This window comes from Heptranchias perlo, chromosome 1 (genome assembly GCF_035084215.1).
Source record: "Heptranchias perlo isolate sHepPer1 chromosome 1, sHepPer1.hap1, whole genome shotgun sequence".
NCBI lineage: Eukaryota > Metazoa > Chordata > Chondrichthyes > Hexanchiformes > Hexanchidae > Heptranchias > Heptranchias perlo.
The window spans coordinates 108423417-108442442 of NC_090325.1; the positions used below are offsets into that span (position 1 = coordinate 108423417).

Below are 19026 nucleotides of genomic sequence, written 5' to 3' on the forward strand. Positions count from 1 at the left end.
TCGTGCTTGTGCCAGCTTTTTGAAAGAGCTATCCAATTAGTCCCATTTCCCTCTCTGCTCTTTCCCCAAAGCCCTAATGGGGGCTTGTTGTAGCAGTTGTTGTTTTTGTATTAATAAAAATACAAAATAGTTGCTAATAAATTCAACAGGGAATTCAGCAGAAACTTCTTTACCCCGTTGGGCTGAATGGCCTGTTTCTGTGCTGTACATTCTATGAAAAATATATACAATATATAAAAATATGTACAAGTTGTTGTATCAGAATAGAAGGCAAGGAGAAAAATCGAAAAAGGAGAGGGGGGAGAAATACAAAGATTGAAAGAAATGGAATGAAACACAGAAACAGATTCAAAGAAGAGATAGGGATGTCAACTAGCAACAGAGAGAAAGAAGTAGACTCTAGATCCCATCCTCCTACTGCACTTGGAGTGATTGGCTATATAAGTTTTGAAAATTATTATGAGCAACCTCTTGAGTCTAGTCTGGAATCTTAACTGTTGACACCATGGGATTGCAGCAGACCACATGATTCATGTGGCCACTCAGTAATTGTAACAGCTAAAAACGAGACAACATAAGTCTAGTTTCAATTGCTGTGTTTGATTTTTTTTACAACTCCATGCGTGAATGGACTTGACACATGGGCACCATTTTTTCAGTGTCCTAAACTAAAAGAAAGACTTGCATTTCTAAAGCGCCTTTCACGACCTCAGGACATCCTAAAGCGCTTTACAACCAATGAAGTACTTTTGAAGTGTAGTTACTGTTGTAAAGTAGGAATGTCTTTTATTGGACCGGGCAAAAGGTGGCAACACTACTTGTAAGGCTATAGTGAACATAACTTTTAAAGGGACAGGTGTTTTTCCTCCCTTATTTTGGTTTTCCTCATTTGTGAACAGTTGCTAAATTCAACAAGTAAGGAAGATCACACCAAATATGATATCTAGTTTTACTTGAATTGTGAGGATGTTGGGATACCATGACTTCCAGCTCCAAGCAAATGTGCTAAAATATTTTTATACAATGGCAAAAGGAACTACATACTAGCAACTTGGAGTCATGGCTCACAGTCTTCCTGTGACTGTAGTCATGTGTTGAGTTTTGAAGGTAATTGACCTTGTTGATCATTACAATGCATCTGAGTTTTTGATCTACAAATAAGTTGGACAAAAAAATAACCCTTTTATTCTTGAAGATATTTTGGTCACTACCTGTGGAAAATGTTAGCATTTAAAGTTTTGACACAGTCATATGCCTTCTTGGCAGGGTGAGTGAGGGTGAAATACTATGTGAGATGGGCAGATAAGAGAGCAACTAAAGAATTCCTATACCCTAAAATATAGTCAAAATTAACTGTATGCATTTTTGTCTGTTTTTGAGCAGATAAAATTTGGTATGAGTTTGTAGTTTTCATTTACTGCAGATAATATAAAAACACAATTCTAAAACATTTGAAGTAAGTGAAGTATTTCAATAACTGTTGCATTTTGTTTTTCATTTCTAGATCACCTCTGGGAGTTATTTCCAGATGTTTGCATGGTAGTTGCATCGGAAATAGCTGTGGATGTGGTTAAACATGCATTTATTACAAAGTTTAATGACATTACAGCTGATGTGAGTATGCAGATAATTATTACTTTCAAGAGAGTTTGCATTTGTATATGTACTTAATAATCCCAATTAAGGCCGTGAAGTTGTTTTGTTCCAAAGTATAATGGCTTCATTAAGAAGTTACAAGAAGTTATTAAGAGGTTAATATACAAGAATACAACACTAGGTAGACAAATACAACCCGATACAATTCGGTCACTTGCCAAAGCCTTGGTGTGCAACCCGATGACCTTGATAGTTGGACAGCCAGTCCTGCCTCGAGAATTCTGACCAGTTATCGAAAAGCACCTTTCTTATATATGTTTTAAACACAAAGAGCTCTGTATGAGTTTCCCATCAATCATCCTACCTGTGGTGTGGTGCTGCCACCTCCTTACCCACCCTCCGCATCTCATGATGATATGCGCATGCCTTGGGACAGTGCAAAACTCCCCATTCAGGAAGGATGCTTCCCTTTCACACTGATAACCAAAGAAACGACATACCTTTGATTTAAAACCAAGTTTATAATAATAAAGGAAGTTGGATTAAAGCTCTTCTTACATTCCCTCCTTTTGAGCCTAGGGGAGAAAAATCCCTTTAGGCTCGTACCTTTGCCCACTTTTAGTTCACAGCTTGGTAGGCCACTACTGCCACTTGCTTTTCCAGCTTTTTATACATTAGGACCACTACACGAAGCATTATAATAACAATTACAATTAAAACAAGCTGAACAAGGATTAAACCTGTGTGAGAATTCTAGCCCAAGAATGTTGTCCTACGTTGTATATTATTTCCCATCACTGAGGTTCCCCTAGCTGTCCTTTATCACTTTCTATGGCCGCATTTCGTTGTTGTGGATCAATCAGGTGACGTTCTGATGTGACCATCTGGTCAAGTATGGTTTTAAGACTCAGTGACAGTGGTGGAATCGGATGTCCAAACCGTACAATCGCCTTCTAGGCTTCCTCTTTTAAGCCGATTGCCACCTGAATTTCTGTAACGTTATGAACATTCACTGGGATCAGAACTGAACTTACAATTCTGGTAGGTAACTCAGGAGTGAAGCAAAACGATGGAGTTAACACAGGGCACTCTTGCTTCCCATGTCGGTAAACCAAGTCCGATGTCGTCACGCAGTAACGACCTCTTCCCATGTATCCCTGCCTTGCATGTCCTGATCTCCATTTTTGAATACTAACAGTATAATTGGGGAAGTGCTTATCTAGGGTGAAACCACAAGCTGGGGCACTGCTCTGAGCAACATTGCACCGACACATCCACGTGCCTTTGATCTGAGTACAGCAAGATAAATTGGGTGCTACCCAGGTTTCCCCACTCTTCACCAATACCTTTGGATAATTAACCAATTCCTTGTGTATTTCACCTTTTGAGGACACCTATAGACTCCACTTTAAAAACCTCTTAGGACTTCTGATCAGGCGACAGGTGTGGGATGGCAATAGTCACAGCAAAACCCGTCCTTTCCTTCACTCGTCGCAGGCGTGTTTCACTAGATATACAGAACCAAGTCGCCTAATGTTAGTGTTTTCCTCTTTTATCAGACCATTTATCTATCTGTTCATCCATTATAAGAGAAGGAATACGATTGTTCTCCACATCCTCCAATCCCTTTTGCACCTGAGATAGCATAAACACACTGTACATACTGCATGTGATCCCCTTAAAGAAACTTGGATGTCACTGTGTCGCTTATCATTTCAGTAATTTTCTCCTGAGTCTGCCGAAAGCTGTCAACCATCTCCTTCACAGACACCAAAACTTGTTGCTGTTCATCCAACAAACCTGTCACTACCCTATTCTCTCCTTTCAGCATACTCTTCAATTGCTTTCGCATGGCTTCATCATGCTCCCACATGCTTTCTATATCCTGTTTTGAGTGGCCATTCCTGCAGTAGCCATTCTGCTACTTCCCGTTTCCCCTTCTCTCTTGTGGTTTTATGCTTTAGGACTGCAACTATTGGTCGTCTCTCATAAGTTTCATTACACAAACCTGATAGCAAAGCAACCTTTGAAAAATTAAACATAACCAGGAAGATTTCAAATCTTACATCGTTATACAAGGTCTGATATGTTTTAACAACCAATAAACCATTGCTGGGGCCTTTGTCCACAACTGGGCATCCGGCAGAGGCTGAATGGGCGGTTGCCTCTGATGACTCCGCATTCTTAATCGCTTTAAAGCAGAAGGACCAGGATGATGCCACACCAGCCCTTCTAGGTAAGCATCCATAGCAGTGAGCATGTCACTCCTAGTCCTGAGGGAAATTGAGAGTGTTAGTCATTGCCCATGTCCTATTAGGGAATGCAAATGTGTCCTTCGTATCACCCACATAAGGTATACCAAAAAGTCCAATGTCATTGTCTTTACTGGTGGTTGCGCTCATCCAATGCCATTTGATGGTAGTTGGTTCTTTTCCCTTGCCGATACAGGTACACGTTAATCAAAGCCCTTCCCCTGCCAGCACGTATGCCGAATAGTCCAGTTTTGACTGTGGCCTGTCCTCTTGGGTAGTATAATTCATGACGACACAGTCCCAGCTGTCCCGAATGTGTCTGGCTTCTCAAAAGGACAAGATGTATCCCAACACAATCGTCAGCAATAGGTTCATTGTTCAACCTTGATCATATGTAATATTCCGACAAATGTAACATATGCTCTTGGTTAACATCTGACATAATTATTTATTTGATTATACTGCAAGTGTCAAATATATATATGCTTGTCTAAAATGCTACCACCATATTACTGATTTTCAAGGAATAATTCCTTTGGATGTAACGAATCCAGAAATCGTTTCAGAAATAAACAAAACATGTGAGAGAGAGACTGCTCTGTTTGTTCTCTCTGCAGTCTGTCTGAAGTTAACCCTGTCCGTCCCACGCGCAGATCTCTCGCTCTTTCTGTGACTGTATGTGTGCCTCTTTGCTCTTGTCTTCCAGTCGTAAATTATCCCAACCCCCCTGCTGACTCTGTGTCAAACTTCAGAAGTGTACATACAAGCTGTTTTGCTCACAGAGACAGCACCTTGTCGCCGCTCATCACCACCTTGTTAAATGCCTAGACGCCTAGCGAGTTGGGACAATTTGCAATGCTTAGATTTCAAAATTTTAGATTTTCTCATCCTCGGGCTGTGCTATTGAAAGCTCATCAGTCTCATAACCTAAGAATATTCTTCTGGAGTCGGTGGAAGCGGTGTCGTCTTTCCCCCTCTCAGCTTGCACGCTGGAGGTGTCGTTTCCCTCACCTTGCACACTGTCATCGTCCAGAAACCATAAAAGGACTCTGGGAACGATGGTATGTACCTTTCCGGTCTCGTGCCCCCGCCACTTCTTTATCTGGTTAATACGTACTCAGCTATCCCTTTTATCAGTCTGAATTTTGTACACATTGTTACTCAATTTGTCTATTATCAAGAAGGGTCCTTCAAATTTCTTTGCCCACTTTCCTGTGACATTGTTCAGTTTCACCATCACCATATCCCCCACTTCAAGACCCTTTACATAAGGATCAAACTTGTGCTGGCACTTAGTTATGGCCAATTGATACGGCAGAACTTAGGTACACCTGTTGTAAATGGGCGTGTAACTGCTCCATATACGTGTCCATGGTCACACTCTCGTGTTGAGGTCCGGAAAGGCCACCACCTAGCCAAAGCTCTGGCAACTGCATCTGGCGTCCTATCATGACCTCAAACGGAGTATGTCCCGTCGCTCGGGAGGTGCTACCCCAAATTGCCATCAATATAAGCGGCAATACCACATCCCAAGTCTTACCAGCCCCTCCCACTGCCTTGACAACTTGGTGCTTAAGGGCACGATTCATACGCATAACCATCCCAGCTGCCTGAAGGTTATAGGGAATGTGGAATTTCTGCTTGATTCATTCATGACCTGACCAGTGAAGTGAGTTCCTTGATTGGACTCTATTGTATTTGGCAATCCCCAGCAAGTGAAAACATGCTCAATAAGTACCTTTGCAGTTTGGGTGGCAGTGGCAGGAATAGCCTCAACCCCTTTTAGAAAAACAGTCGATTATAACGAAGTATTACTGGTTACCCTTTGGAGTCCTCTGAAACAGACCAATGTAATCAATTTGCAAATTTCTCCGTGGGCCATTGGATGCTGGCACATGGCTCGGGTGCGTTTTAATTCTGGGCCCTGGGTCATACTGGGCACAAGGACATGTCTGATGCCCCAACCTCCATAGAAAAGGGTCAATCATTTTCTGGAGTCTTTAACGCGGGTGCCTGCACCAGAGCCTGCTTTAAATCTTCCACTGCCTGATCCTGTGTAGTGCCCCATTCCCATGTCGCCCCCTTCAGGAGAGCATACAATGGTGCTGTACGTTCAGCAAAATTCTCTATAAAGTCTCGGTGGTATCCTATCATTCCTAAGAATGTTCGGAGGGAGGAAACATCTCTGGGAATCGTTTTTTGTTGGCATGGATAAAGGGTAAGCTGGAAGGTATGGATGGAATATTGGGAGTAGACTGGCTGGAACAATACGGTATAGCAGTAGACTTGGCTAACCAGTGCTTGTGGAGAATAGGCGTACTTGGTTCGGGATGTGTGAAAATAGAGAGGGAAAGATGTGTTCATTTAGTCAGAATTCACAAGGGATATAATTTAGAGACCTTATTAACCCATGAGGATCCGATAGTACAAGAGATCCTCCGACAGACAAAATGTTGGGCTGCTCACAAGAATGATTGTGGAAAGATAGGACAGGAAGTGACGGTACAGGGACCTGACCCTTTGCGTCCTACCCGACAATATCGATTCCCAAAAGAGACAGAGGGACTGGTAGCTGAGATGATACAGTCCCGCGTACAAGGGGTTTTATGCGAGTCAGTCAGTTCTAACAACTCCCCATTATGGCCAGCTAAAAAATCAGATGGGTCCTGGTGGTGACCGACTATTGATTATCGAGAGGTGAATAAGTACACGCCCTCGGTAGCCCCTCAGTCAGCTCCAGGATATTTTCAGTGCTTGATATATCGAATGGTTTTTGGCCAGTGCCTTTAACCCCTGAATGCCGGTACAAATTTGCATTCACCTTCCGTGAACAGCAATATACTTGGAAAAGTTTACCCCAGGATTTCCACAACTCGCCCTCTGTATTCCACCAGTTGCTGAATAAAGTGTTACAAGGGTTCAGCCGACTGGAAGCTCTTGTCCAGTATGTAGATGATAGATATATTATACCATACAGAAACTATATGGAAGAGCATTACACCCTGCTCAGAGAACCTGACACTGCTAGGGGACAGCGGGATAAAAATATGCCCAAAGAAGGCTCAGATAGTACAGCTAACAGTTCGGTCCCTAGGAGTGATTATAGCATATGGTGTACGTAAAGTCAGTGAAGATAAGATCATAGCTACAGAAAGCCTGTTGTGATAGAAAGCAGACAATCCTTTGTTCACACCAAAGCGCTAGACTACATACATTTGACTTCAAACCAAGTTTATAATAATAAGCTGGATTAAAGCTTTTCTTACATTCCCTCCTTTGAGCCTAGGGGAGAAAAATCCCTTTAGGCTCATACCTTTGCCCACTTTTACTTAGCAGTGTGGTAGGCCACTATCCATAAAGGGCCAATTATGTAAGTTAAATGCCTTTTACTTAATTACCCCAATTAAGGCTGCAAAGTGGTTTTGTTCCAAAGTATAATGGCTTTATTAAGAAGTTACAAGAAGTTATTAAGAGGTTAACATACAAGAATACAACACTAGATAGACAAATACAACCATATACAATTTGGTCACTTGCCAAAGCCTCGGTGTGCACCCCGATGACCTTGGTAGTTAGACAGCCAGTCCTGCCTCGAATTCTGATTTCCAACATTGCCTATCTTCAGGGGTGTTTCTGTCAAAATACCAGTATTTACCCCACCAGAAAGCCCACCTAAATCAGTAGTTCCCATGATTTTACTCCGTTTGGGAGGTGATCCCGTAGGCAGGTACGGGACGCTCCTGTGTCAACCAAAAATCTTTTCTGGTGGCCTCTAACCAGAACTTTCACATTAGGTCTTCCGTACATGTCATACTGCAATTGTTCAAGGGATCCCTCTATTTTCCTCAAGGCTGGTCCCCGTCAACAGGAGAGAAGACTTGCCACCTGCTGTGGGGCTAGTGGAGCTGTCGGAACTGGTTTAACCCCTGCTGCACTGTCTTTAAACTGCAGCTTTTGCAATTCCTGTTGGAACATTCTGATTGTAATGCACTCATTATGGTACTTGCCAGGTATTTCCTTAGCCATTATCCCTCTTTGTCCTCCAGCTGCCTTACTGGGACAGAAGTGGGACAAATGTCCTTTTCTGCCACAATTCCAGCATTCTATTTCCCTTCCTTGCCCTCGATTGCTGCCCTCATTTTTCCACGGTGGTCTGTGGTCAGCTGTTCCCTGTACTGCATTGACTTTCCCTTTCCTTTCCTTACTTTGTTCATATTTCCTATCCATCCAGGCTAGAACCCATCCCTCTGTGTGCGAGTCACTAGTAGGGTCATACATGTCCCTAATTGTCCGGTACAACTCGTTACTACCGCCTATGAGCGCGCCTAGCCACCTTTGCAGTTCAGGCCCATCCCAGGTGCTCCGTACTGGTATATTGGGTCCAATTGTGAACATGCTTATAACGATTCCACAGCTGTGTGGTAAACGCGTGGGGCGGCTCCTCTTTCTCTTGCTTACAACCCATCAGGGCTTGCATAGCAGCCTGACCTCTTGACTCCTATCCCCATTGTTTTCCACACTGCAGCTGGAGTATTTGCCCAATTCTGCTTGCCTTCTTGTATGACTATTGGCAGGCACTTGAATACCGTGGGGCTACAGGCATATAGTATCATTCGCACCTTCTCACTGTCGTCAGTCATTCAGTTGCGCAGTTTGATCTAATGCTGCTATTGAAGTTCCAGAATCTTCCCTGACCTTTTATTTTAGGAATAGCTTCTACTAGTTCCCGTAATTGCTTACCCGTATAGGGGACCTCTATGGTCTGTGTCATATTCCCTTCAGCATTTACATTTGCATTTGCACCGGCATTTTCATCTCCTGGCGATCCTACCACCGGAACTCTAACTCTCCCTGTCTTCCATTTGATCGTATACATGTGGGCCATTCAAGGTATTGAGTGCCTCGAATGTCGATTCTGATAATGATCTTGTTTGTCCTCCCATTCCCAATAATGCTCTGCCTTTTCTGCGAGGTCACCCCAGTCTATATCTTTGTTCTTATTATCATCTCCCTGTGTCACACCACACTGACTGACGACATGTACCATCCCTCTGTGAGATTTCAGCTGTTGTTTAAGCCTTTCTATTGCTTTATTATATTCATCATGGCCAGGTCCATTTTGGGCTGCCTCTTTTTCTTTCCTCATGTCAGCCATGGTTTTCGTGGCTGCAGTCAATTAGTATGTTTTAGCCTTAGATTTTTCGAACATGTCTCTAAGTTCCTCCATCTCTGCCTGTCTTTGAGTAGCCTCATGTGTCTTGCTAGCTACCTGTGTTTGTAAATATGCCACAGATCCTTGCAGCATTTCCTTGCAGTCAATTTTCTATTGTCAGTCATTCTTGCTATACTCCTCCTTCGTCTCCTGTGCCTGATCTTTTTAGTATTTTATTTTCATTCTCAACTGCCTGCAGTTTGTCTTAGTCTTTCTACCTCTTGAAGCTGAAACAGCATGAATTCTGCCTTCTAATTATCACCTTTGATCCTTTTCTCTTTAGTTAACTCCTTAACTTTACACTCAACTCCAAGTCTGACAGTTTTTAACTATTAAAGCACAAGTTCTTAGTTTCTCCTGAATATATTTCTTTGATCTGTCTACCAGAGTTGGTTTTACTGGTGGCCCTTCGCTTTTTGCGCAATTATTGATTTTTTCTGCCATGGCTAAATTCTAAATTCCCCTTTTTTTGAAAAAAAACGCAACCTGTGAGCAACAGCCCACCCCAAAAATAAGTAAGAGAGGAGGAAAAGATAAATCTCGTGAGCAACACAGCCCACCGTGAGCACATCTGATCAACGCATTAAAAGCTCACCACTGTGGGTTAACAACCCACCCCAGTCCCGCCACTGGATTACACTGGTCTCCCTTGACCCAAACAGTGATCCCAACTGTGCTCATTTATCAAGTACAATCCAACCCTTGTATAATAACCCGAATACTTAATCAACACCCCAAATCAAATACTTATGCTTTGTTCAAAGCCAAACCTCACTCCCCATGTTGAGGCGCCAATGTTTAAGTAAAATGCCTTTCACTTAATAAGCCCAATTATTTGACTTAAAACCAAGTTTATAATAAAGAAAGCTGGATTAAAGCTTTTCTTACAGTATAGTGCCTTTTACATCCAAAGGATGCCCCAAAGCACTTCACTGCTAACAAATTACTTTTGAAGTGTAGTTACTGTTGTTTGTAGGTAAAGGCGGCAGCCAATTTGCGTACAGCCAATTTCCACAAACAACACATGAGCTAAACGATCAGTCAATCTGTTTTGGTGTTAACCAGGCCACTGCGAGAACTCCTGGGCATTACTGTTGAAGCAAAGGAGCTTGCCCAGTTTGGATGACTTGCTTTGTAGAATGTTAAACTTAATTTTTTTTCAAACTGTGAGGTGAATTATTGCGCTCCTCATAGCGAGAGATGGTGGGAATGGAACACCTTTTCACTTTTGATGCCCAGTCCCAGAATCAAACACAAGCCAGTTGAAGTATATTTGATGTTGAATTACGTATTCCAGCACAATACATAACCTCGTTGCCCGGCATATTCCTCACTCTACCATTACCAACAAGCCAGGGAATCAACCTTGGTTCAATGAGGAGTGTAGAAGAGCATGCTAGGAGCAGCACCAGGCGTACCTAAAAATGAGGTGCCAACCTGGTGAAACGACAACTCAGGACTACATGCATGCTAAACAGCGGAAGCAACATGCTATAGACAGAGCTAAGCGATTCCACAACCAACGGATCAGATCAAAGCTCTGCAGTCCTGCCACATCCAGTTGTGAATGGTGGTGGACAATTAAACAACTAACGGGAGGAGGAGGCTCTGTGAACATCCCCATCCTCAATGATGGCGGAGTCCAGCACGTGAGTGTAAAAGACAAGGCTGAAGCGTTTGCAACCATCTTCAGCCAGAAGTGCCGAGTGAATGATCCATCTCTGCCTCCTCCCGATATCCCCACCATCACAGAAGCCAGTCTTCAGCCAATTTGATTCACTCCACGTGATATCAAGAAACGGCTGAGTGCACTGGATACAGCAAAGGCTATGGGCCCCGACAACATCCCTGCTCTAGCGCTGAAGACTTGTGCTCCAGAACTAGCTGCGCCTCTAGCCAAACTGTTCCAGTACAGCTACAACACTGGCATCTACCCGACAATGTGGAAAATTGCCCAGGTATATCCTGTCCACAAAAAGCAGGACAAATCCAATCCGGCCAATTACCACCCCATCAGTCTACTCTCAATCATCAGCAAAGTGATGGAAGGTGTCGTCGACAGTGCTATCAAGCGGCACTTACTCACCAATAACCTGCTCACCGATGCTCAGTTTGGGTTTCGCCTGGACCACTCGGCTCCAGACCTCATTACAGCCTTGGTCCAAACCTGGACAAAAGAGCTGAATTCCAGAGGTGAGGTGAGAGTGACTGCCCTTGACATCAAGGCAGCATTTGACCGAGTGTGGCACCAAGGAGCCCTAGTAAAATTGAAGTCAATGGGAATCAAGGGGAAAACTCTCCAGTGGCTGGAGTCATAGCTAGCACAAAGGAAGATGGTAGTGGTTGTTGGAGGCCGATCATCTCAGCCCCAGGACATTGCTGCAGGAGTTCCTCAGGGCAGTGTCCAAGGCCCAACCATCTTCAGCTGCTTCATCAATGACCTTCCCTCCATCATAAGGTCAGAAATGGGGATGTTCGCTGATGATTGCACAGTGTTCAGTTCCATTTGCAACCCCTCAAATAATGAAGCAGTCTGAGCCCGCATGCAGCAAGACCTGGACAACATCCAGGCTTGGGCTGATAAGTGGCAAGTAACATTCGCATCAGACAAGTGCCAGGCAATGACCATCTCCAATAAGAGAGAGTCTAACCACCTCCCCTTAACATTCAACAGCATTACCATCGCCGAATCCCCCACCATCAACATCCTGGGGGTCACCATTGACCAGAAACTTAACTGGACCAGCCATATAAATACTGTGGCTACAAGAGCAGGTCAGAGGCTGGGTATTCTGCAGCGAGTGACTCACCTCCTGACTCCCCAAAGCCTTTCCACCATCTACAAGGCACTAGTCAGCAATGTGATGGAATACTCTCCACTTGTCTGGATGAGTGCAGCTCCAACAACACTCAAAAAGCTCGACACCATCCAGGACAAAGCAACCCGCTTGATTGGCACCCCATCCACCACCCTAAACATTCACTCCCTTCACCACCGGCGCACTGTGGCTGCAGTGTGTACCATCCACAGGATGCACTGCAGCAACTCGCCGAGGCTTCTTCGACAGCACCTCCCAAACCCGCGACCTCTACCACCTAGAAGGACAAGAGCAGCAGGCGCATGGGAACACCACCACCTGCACGTTCCCCTCCAAGTCACACACCATCCCGACTTGGAAACAGATTGCCGTTCCTTCATTGTCGCTGGGTGAAAATCCTGGAACTCCCTTCCTAACAGCACTGTGGGAGAACCTTCACCACACGGACTGCAGCGGTTCAAGAAGGCGGCTCACCACCAGCTTCTCGAGGGCAATTCGGGAATGGCAATAAATGCTGGCCTCACCAGCGACGCCCACATCCCATGAACGAATAAAAAAAAGAATAAAGCTTCCTTTATTGTGCCTAACCCAACTCTTAAGAACAAGCATCACAACAGGCTATTATGATATTTGTTAAATACACAGTTCTTGTGGCTCTTCTGAGTGATACTGCCTGATCATGCTGAATTATGGACAGTTTATTCCTTGCACCAACTTCAAAGTGGATTGAACTGATTGATGACATTCATTTCATTTAATTTAAGACCTTTATCTTGAATTAATATATTAGGAAAGGAGTGCAGATTGACTTAATATATTTCAATTTTCAATGTAATTGTTTTATCTTAACTCACCCTCTGCCCTCTTGCCCCGGGATTTAGATAATTCAGTGTTACACTAAAATAACATTTGGAAATTATTGCTGATTCCAGGCAAATTTACCTTTTTGTAAGAGCGGAGTAAAATGTTAAAGCCATAATTGACCGTAACTGTGCACATAAAGATGGTGAGATGACTAGCCTATAGATTGCAGCCAACATTTTTCAATTTGTTCTGTACTCCTAGGGAGACTGAACTATGATGAAATAAGCCTCCAGTGAGATTAGATACAGAACAGAAGCTGCATAGAATAGACAACCATGAAGTTGTGGTTAAGAACAGGATTAAAGTATTGAGGATGAGCGCATAGTAAAGTGATCAAGTGCTCTACAGAACACAGCATGGTGGTTTTAGTATGAGTGGAACCATGGAATTGTAATCTTGAATGCCTTTGGACAGAGCTAAATGTAGTTTTCATTCTGCACCTTTTACACACTAGGAATACAACCAAACTTGGGCACTGGGGAAACCTTGTGCATGTATGCAATTTTACGTATGTTGTTTAAAGCTCCAGCGCATGTGAGAGTTTGTTTTTTCCCCTAACTAAAGGTCCCTTGTCCCAAACTTTTAGTAGAGAGATCTGCTATGAGGAGCAAAGACTTCAGCCTCTGTCCATGAGTAGGTAAGATAGGTCAAATGGAGCATCAAGCATTCTGTTAAGTTATCCAGCCTGTCTAAGTTTTTGCCTTTCTTTTCAGGTTTTCCAAGCACCAGAAAATATATTGGGCTGTCCTCTTCAGGGCAATCATACCTAAGAAATAAAAATAAAAGCTATATTCTTTAGACTGTGTGGTAACACCTAGCAGCTATTCAATTTCTAAGGAAGAGAGGTAGAAAGAGAGAACTTGCATTTATACAGTGTCTTTCACAACGTCAGGAGTTCCAAAGCCCTTCACAGCAAGTTAAGTACTTTTGAACTGTGGTGACTGTTGTAATGTCGGGAAATGCAGCAGCCATTTTGTGCAGAGCAAGGTCCCAAAAAAAGCAATGAGATAATGACCAGTTAATCTGTTTTTAGTGATGTTGGTTGAGGGATAAATATTAACCAGGACACTGGAGAGAATTCCCCTGCTCCCCTTCAAATAATGCTATGGGATCATTTACATCTACCTGAGAGGGCAGATGGAGCCTCAATTTAATGTCTCATCCGAAAGACAGCACCTCCAACAGTGCAGAACTCCCTCAGTACTGCACTGAAGTGTCAGCTTAGATTATGTGCTTAGGTCTCTGAAGTGGAACTTGAACCCGCAAGCTTCTGACCCAGAGGCAAGAGTGCTACCACTGAGCCAAGGTTGACACGTAAATCTGTATAGGGAAACCTAAATCTGTATATATAAATCTATTATAGGGTACAAATAAACAACAACAACTTGCATTTCTCTAGTGCCTTTAACGATAATCCAGGATAGAATTAACAGTCACTTGGACGAGTGTGGGTTGATTAGGGAAAGCCAGCTTGGATTTGTTAAAGGCGAATCGTGTTGAACAAACCTGATAGTTTTTTGATGAGGTAACAGAGAGGGCAGATGAGGGCAATGCAGTCGATGTGTATATGGACTTTCAAAAGGCGTTTGACAACTAGGCTTGTCATAAAGATTGCGGCCCATGGAATCATGGGGGCAGTAGCAACATGGATGCAGAATTGGCTAAGGGACAGGAAACAAAGAGTAGTGGTGTACGGTTGTTTTTCGGACTGGAGGGAGGTGTACAGTGGTGTTCCCCAGGGGTTGGTGCTGGAACCACTGCTTTTCTTGATATATATTAATGACTTGGGTGTACAGGGCACAATTTCAAAATTTGCAGATGACACAAAACTTGGAAGGGTAGTGAACAGTGAGGAGGATAGTGATAGACTTCAAGAGGATATAGACAGGCTGGTGGCATGGGCATAAACGTGGCAGATGAAATTTAATGCAGAAAAATGCAAAGTGATACATTTCGGTAGAAAGAACAAGAAGAGGCAATATAAACTAGAGGCCACAACTCTAAAAGGTGTACAGGAACAGAGCGATCTGGGGGTATATGTGCACAAATCATTGAAGGTGGCAGAACAGGCTGAGAAAGTGGTTAAAAAAGCATACAGGGCTTTATAAAAGAGGTGTCGAGTACAAAAGTATGGAAATCACGATGAACCTTTATAAAACACTGCTTCGGCCACAATTGGAGTATTGTATCCAGTTCTGGGCACTGCATTTTAGGAAAGATGTGAAGGCCTTAGAGAGGGTGCATAAGAGATTTACTAGAAAGATTCCAGGGATGACTGACTTCAATTACGTGGATAGACAGGAGAAGCTGAGGTTGTTCTCCTTGGAACAGAGACAGCTGCGACGAGATTTGATAGAGGTATTCAAAATGATGAAGGGTCTGGACAGAGTAGATAGAGAGAAACTGTTCCCATTGGCGGAAGGGTCAAGGACCAGAGAATGTGGATTTAGGTGATTGGCAAAAGAACCCAAGGTGACATGAGGAAAAACTTTTTTTACACAGCAAGTGGTTAGGATCTGGAATGCATTGCCCAAGGGGGTAGTGGAGGCAGATTCAATCATGGCCTTCAAGAGGGAACTGGATAAGTACTTGAAAGGAAAAAATTTGCAGGGCTATGGGGGAGTGGGACTAGCTGGATTATCGTTTCTAAAAGTTTCCCCATCACTGAGGTTAAACTGACTGGCCTATAGTTGCTGGGTTTATCCTGACACCCTTTTTTGAATAAGGTTGTAACATTTGCATTTCTCCAGTCCTCTGGCACCACTCCTGTATCTACGGATGTTTGGAAGATTATGGCCAGTACCTCCGCAATTTCCACCCTTGCTTCTCTCGTCAACCGAGGATGCATCCCATTCGGACCGGGTGACTTATCTACTTTAAGTACAGCTGGTCTTTCAAGTACCTCTTCTTTATCAATTTTTAGCCCATCCAGTATCTCCACTATATCTTCCTTTACTGAGACTCTGGCAGCATCTTCTTCCTTGGTTAAGACAGATGCAAAGTTCTCATTTAGTACCTCGGCCATCCCCTCTGCCTCCATGAGTAGATCTCCTTTATGGTCCATAGTCGGCCCCACCCCTCCTCTTACTACCCATTTACTGTTTACATGCCTGTAGAAGACTTTTGGATTTCCTTTTATGTTGGCCTCCAGTCTATTCTCATACTGTCTCTTTGCCCCTCTTATTTCCTTTTTCACTTCCCCTCTGAACTTTCTATCTCCTGCCTGGTTCTCACTTGTGTTATCAACCTGACATCTGTCATATGTCCCTTTTTTTCCATTTCATCTTACTCACTATCTCTTTTATCATCCAGGGAGCTCTGGCTTTAGTTGCCATACCTTTCTGCCTCGTGGGAATGAGCCTAGACTGTACCCAAGCCATTTCCTCTTTAAAGGCCGCCCACTGTTCAATTACAGTTTTGCCTGCCAATCTTTGATTCTAATTTACCCGGGCCAGATCTGTTCTCATCCCATTGAAATTGGCCCTCCTCCAATTGAGTATTTTTACTTTAGAGTGGTCTGTGTCCTTTTCCATAGCTATTCTAAACCTTATGATTCTATGACAGTTGCTCCCCAAATGCTCCCCCACTGACACTTGCTCCACTTGGACTGCCCTATTCCCTAGAACCAAGTCCAGCAATGCCTCCTTCCTCGTTGGGCCAGAAACGCACTGGTTAAGGTAGTTATCCTGAACACATTTTAAAAATTCCTCCCCCTCTTTGCCCCTTATTATTATTGTTATCCCAGTCTATATTAGGATATTTGAAGTCCCCAGTTATCCCTACTCTATAGCTTTTGCACCTCTGTAATTTCCCTGCAAATTTGCTCCTCTATATCCTTCCCACTAGTTAGTGGCCTATAGAATACACCCAGTAATGTAATGGCACCTCTTTTATTTCTTAACTCTAACCAAATAGATTCTGTCCTTGACCCCTCCAGGACATTCTCTCTCTCCAGTACTGCAATATTCTCCTTAATCAATACTGCCATCCCCCCTCCTTTCTTTCCTTCCCTATCTTTCCTGAACACCTTGTATCCAGGAATATTTAGTACCCAATCCTGCCCTTTTTTGAGCCAGGCCTTCGTTATCGGCATGACATTTTATTCCCATGTAGCTATTTGCACCTGCAGCTCACCAACCTTGTTTACCACGCTTTGTACGGTCACACACATGCACTACAAACCAGTCTTAGACTTTCTTGTACTCTCTCTTCGTCTGATCCCACCTAATACTGTACTATTACATGCTCTAGTGCTATCTGTCTCCCCCGATCCTTTGTGCCCCTTGTTTCTCCTTTCCATTGCTATATCCTGGTGCCCATCCCCCTGCCAAATTAGTTTTAAACCCCCCCAACAGCACTAGCGAACCTCCCTGCAAGGACATTGGTCCCAGCTCCAATGAGGTGCCTGTGCAGGTCCCACCTTCCCCAGAACTGGTCCCAATGCCACAGGAATCTAAAGCCCTCCCTCCTGCACCATCTCTCCAGCCACGCGTTCGTCTGCTCTATCCTCCTATTTCTACACTCACCAGTGCATGGCACTGGGAGTAATCCGGAGATTACTACCTTTTGAGGTCCTGTTTTTTCATCTCTTTCCTAACTCCTATAGGCCAGACTGGGTAAGGACAGCAGGTTTCCTTCCCTAAAGGACATTAGTAAACCAGTTGGGTTTTTGCAACAATCCGATACCAGATTTTTATTTCAAGATTTTTTTTTTTGTAAAAAATTGAATTCAAATTCTCAAACTGCCATGGGTGGGATTTGAACTCACATCTGGATTATTAGTGCAAGAATCTGGATTACTAATCCAGTAACGAAACAGGTATGGTAATGTAATGGTTATAAGAGAGATGCGGGACAACCAATGAAGCAGCATAGTTCACTTGGTTTGCCCAAGTCATCAAATTTACTTGTAACCTTGTATTTATAATTTGGGAGCTCTTCAGAATTTAAACGTGTACCTGACATTTGGCAAGTCAGATGTGTTGAATGGAAGTCCACTATGTGATGCTGAAATTACAGTTTTATTTGTAGCCACACTTTTTTTGGATGTTTGTGTTTTTTGTGACGATTAAAAGACACTATCTTCTCTGTTGCCCCTTCCCACCCTTAGGCCATAATCCTTAATGTCTGCAAAAGATCAAGTGATTGCAAGATGGTGTTAATAACTTTTGTGGGTGGGTTGTTGGCACTCTGCTAAATTGGTTGTGTTTTTTTCCTGTACACAGGTATATAGTGAGTATAGAGCCAGCCTTGCATTTGACTTGGTCAGTAGCCGTCAAAAAAATGTAAGTATATAAATGCATTTTCTTGTCTGTTAATTTTTACATATAATAACAGTTTAAACCAAAATTGTGCTTACCTGATTTCTATTTGTCTTCAAAACACAAATTCAAAGAAACAATTTATGTTGGAAATCTGGGGTTTTGTAATTAGAATTATGACTGACTGACTGTTACCAAAAAACTTTTTTTTTCAAATACATTTTTCCCCCATTGCGTGTATTATAAAATCCTGGGTATTGGTCACATTTAAGGTTTTATGCTGACAAAAAGTGATAAGAATTTTTTTACTCCTAGGTTTGAAAATTATTAGAAGTTATGAAGGTACAACTTACGGACCAGATTTTATAGAATTATTTTGAATATTATTTACTTATTTGAAGAGTCATAATATGGTGGCACTTCTATTAAAAGAAAATATAATCCATACCTATGGTGGCTAGTTGGTGGGCTGCAGAGAGCCAACTGGGAAAAAAGCCAGGTTGGAGACTGGTACAAAGCTCTCTGTTCTCTCTATCCCTTAGCTGGTTTGTATCTTGGTAGAAAAATGCAAACATACACATTCTATGTTGACCAAGTAGATTAATATTGTCAAATGATTACTGGCCCGTAGTTTCATACATTATGATTCAGATCCCATCCAAAATCATGTGGAAAGCTTGTACACAGCAGTGCTCCCAAATGAAAAATCCAAAAATCTACCTCAAAAGGTGCATGTAAATCCTTCATTTGCGCATGCCAATTTATTGAGAAAACTTAATCTATCCCTAGATGGGTCAGCTGCAACCATTCATGTGTCTTTGCCAGCCTCCTCCTACAGAGGAAATATTTTGGAAGATGACAGACTCCAGCAGTTCTCAGGAATGTACACAAATATGTGGAACATAACAAGAGTTAAGAAATAGGAATAGCAATGGTATAATTCTCAACATGCATTACAAACCATTGAACAGGAGAGATGAGGTTGAGGAGATCTGCAGACAGTTCAGAGAGATGTGAGAACA

The 19026-nt window shown here is 43.0% G+C and overlaps 1 protein-coding gene across 2 annotated transcripts in view; it reads left to right on the plus strand.

Moving 5' to 3' along the window:
- Positions 1–19026, plus strand: part of tapt1b (transmembrane anterior posterior transformation 1b) — a 150336-nt gene that overhangs the window by 82792 nt on the left and 48518 nt on the right. For both annotated transcript variants that reach the window (XM_067989490.1, XM_067989499.1), the window contains exons 9-10: positions 1505–1614; positions 17969–18028. In XM_067989490.1, the coding sequence (XP_067845591.1) occupies positions 1505–1614; positions 17969–18028 (170 nt within the window). The remainder of the gene's footprint in view (positions 1–1504; positions 1615–17968; positions 18029–19026) is intronic.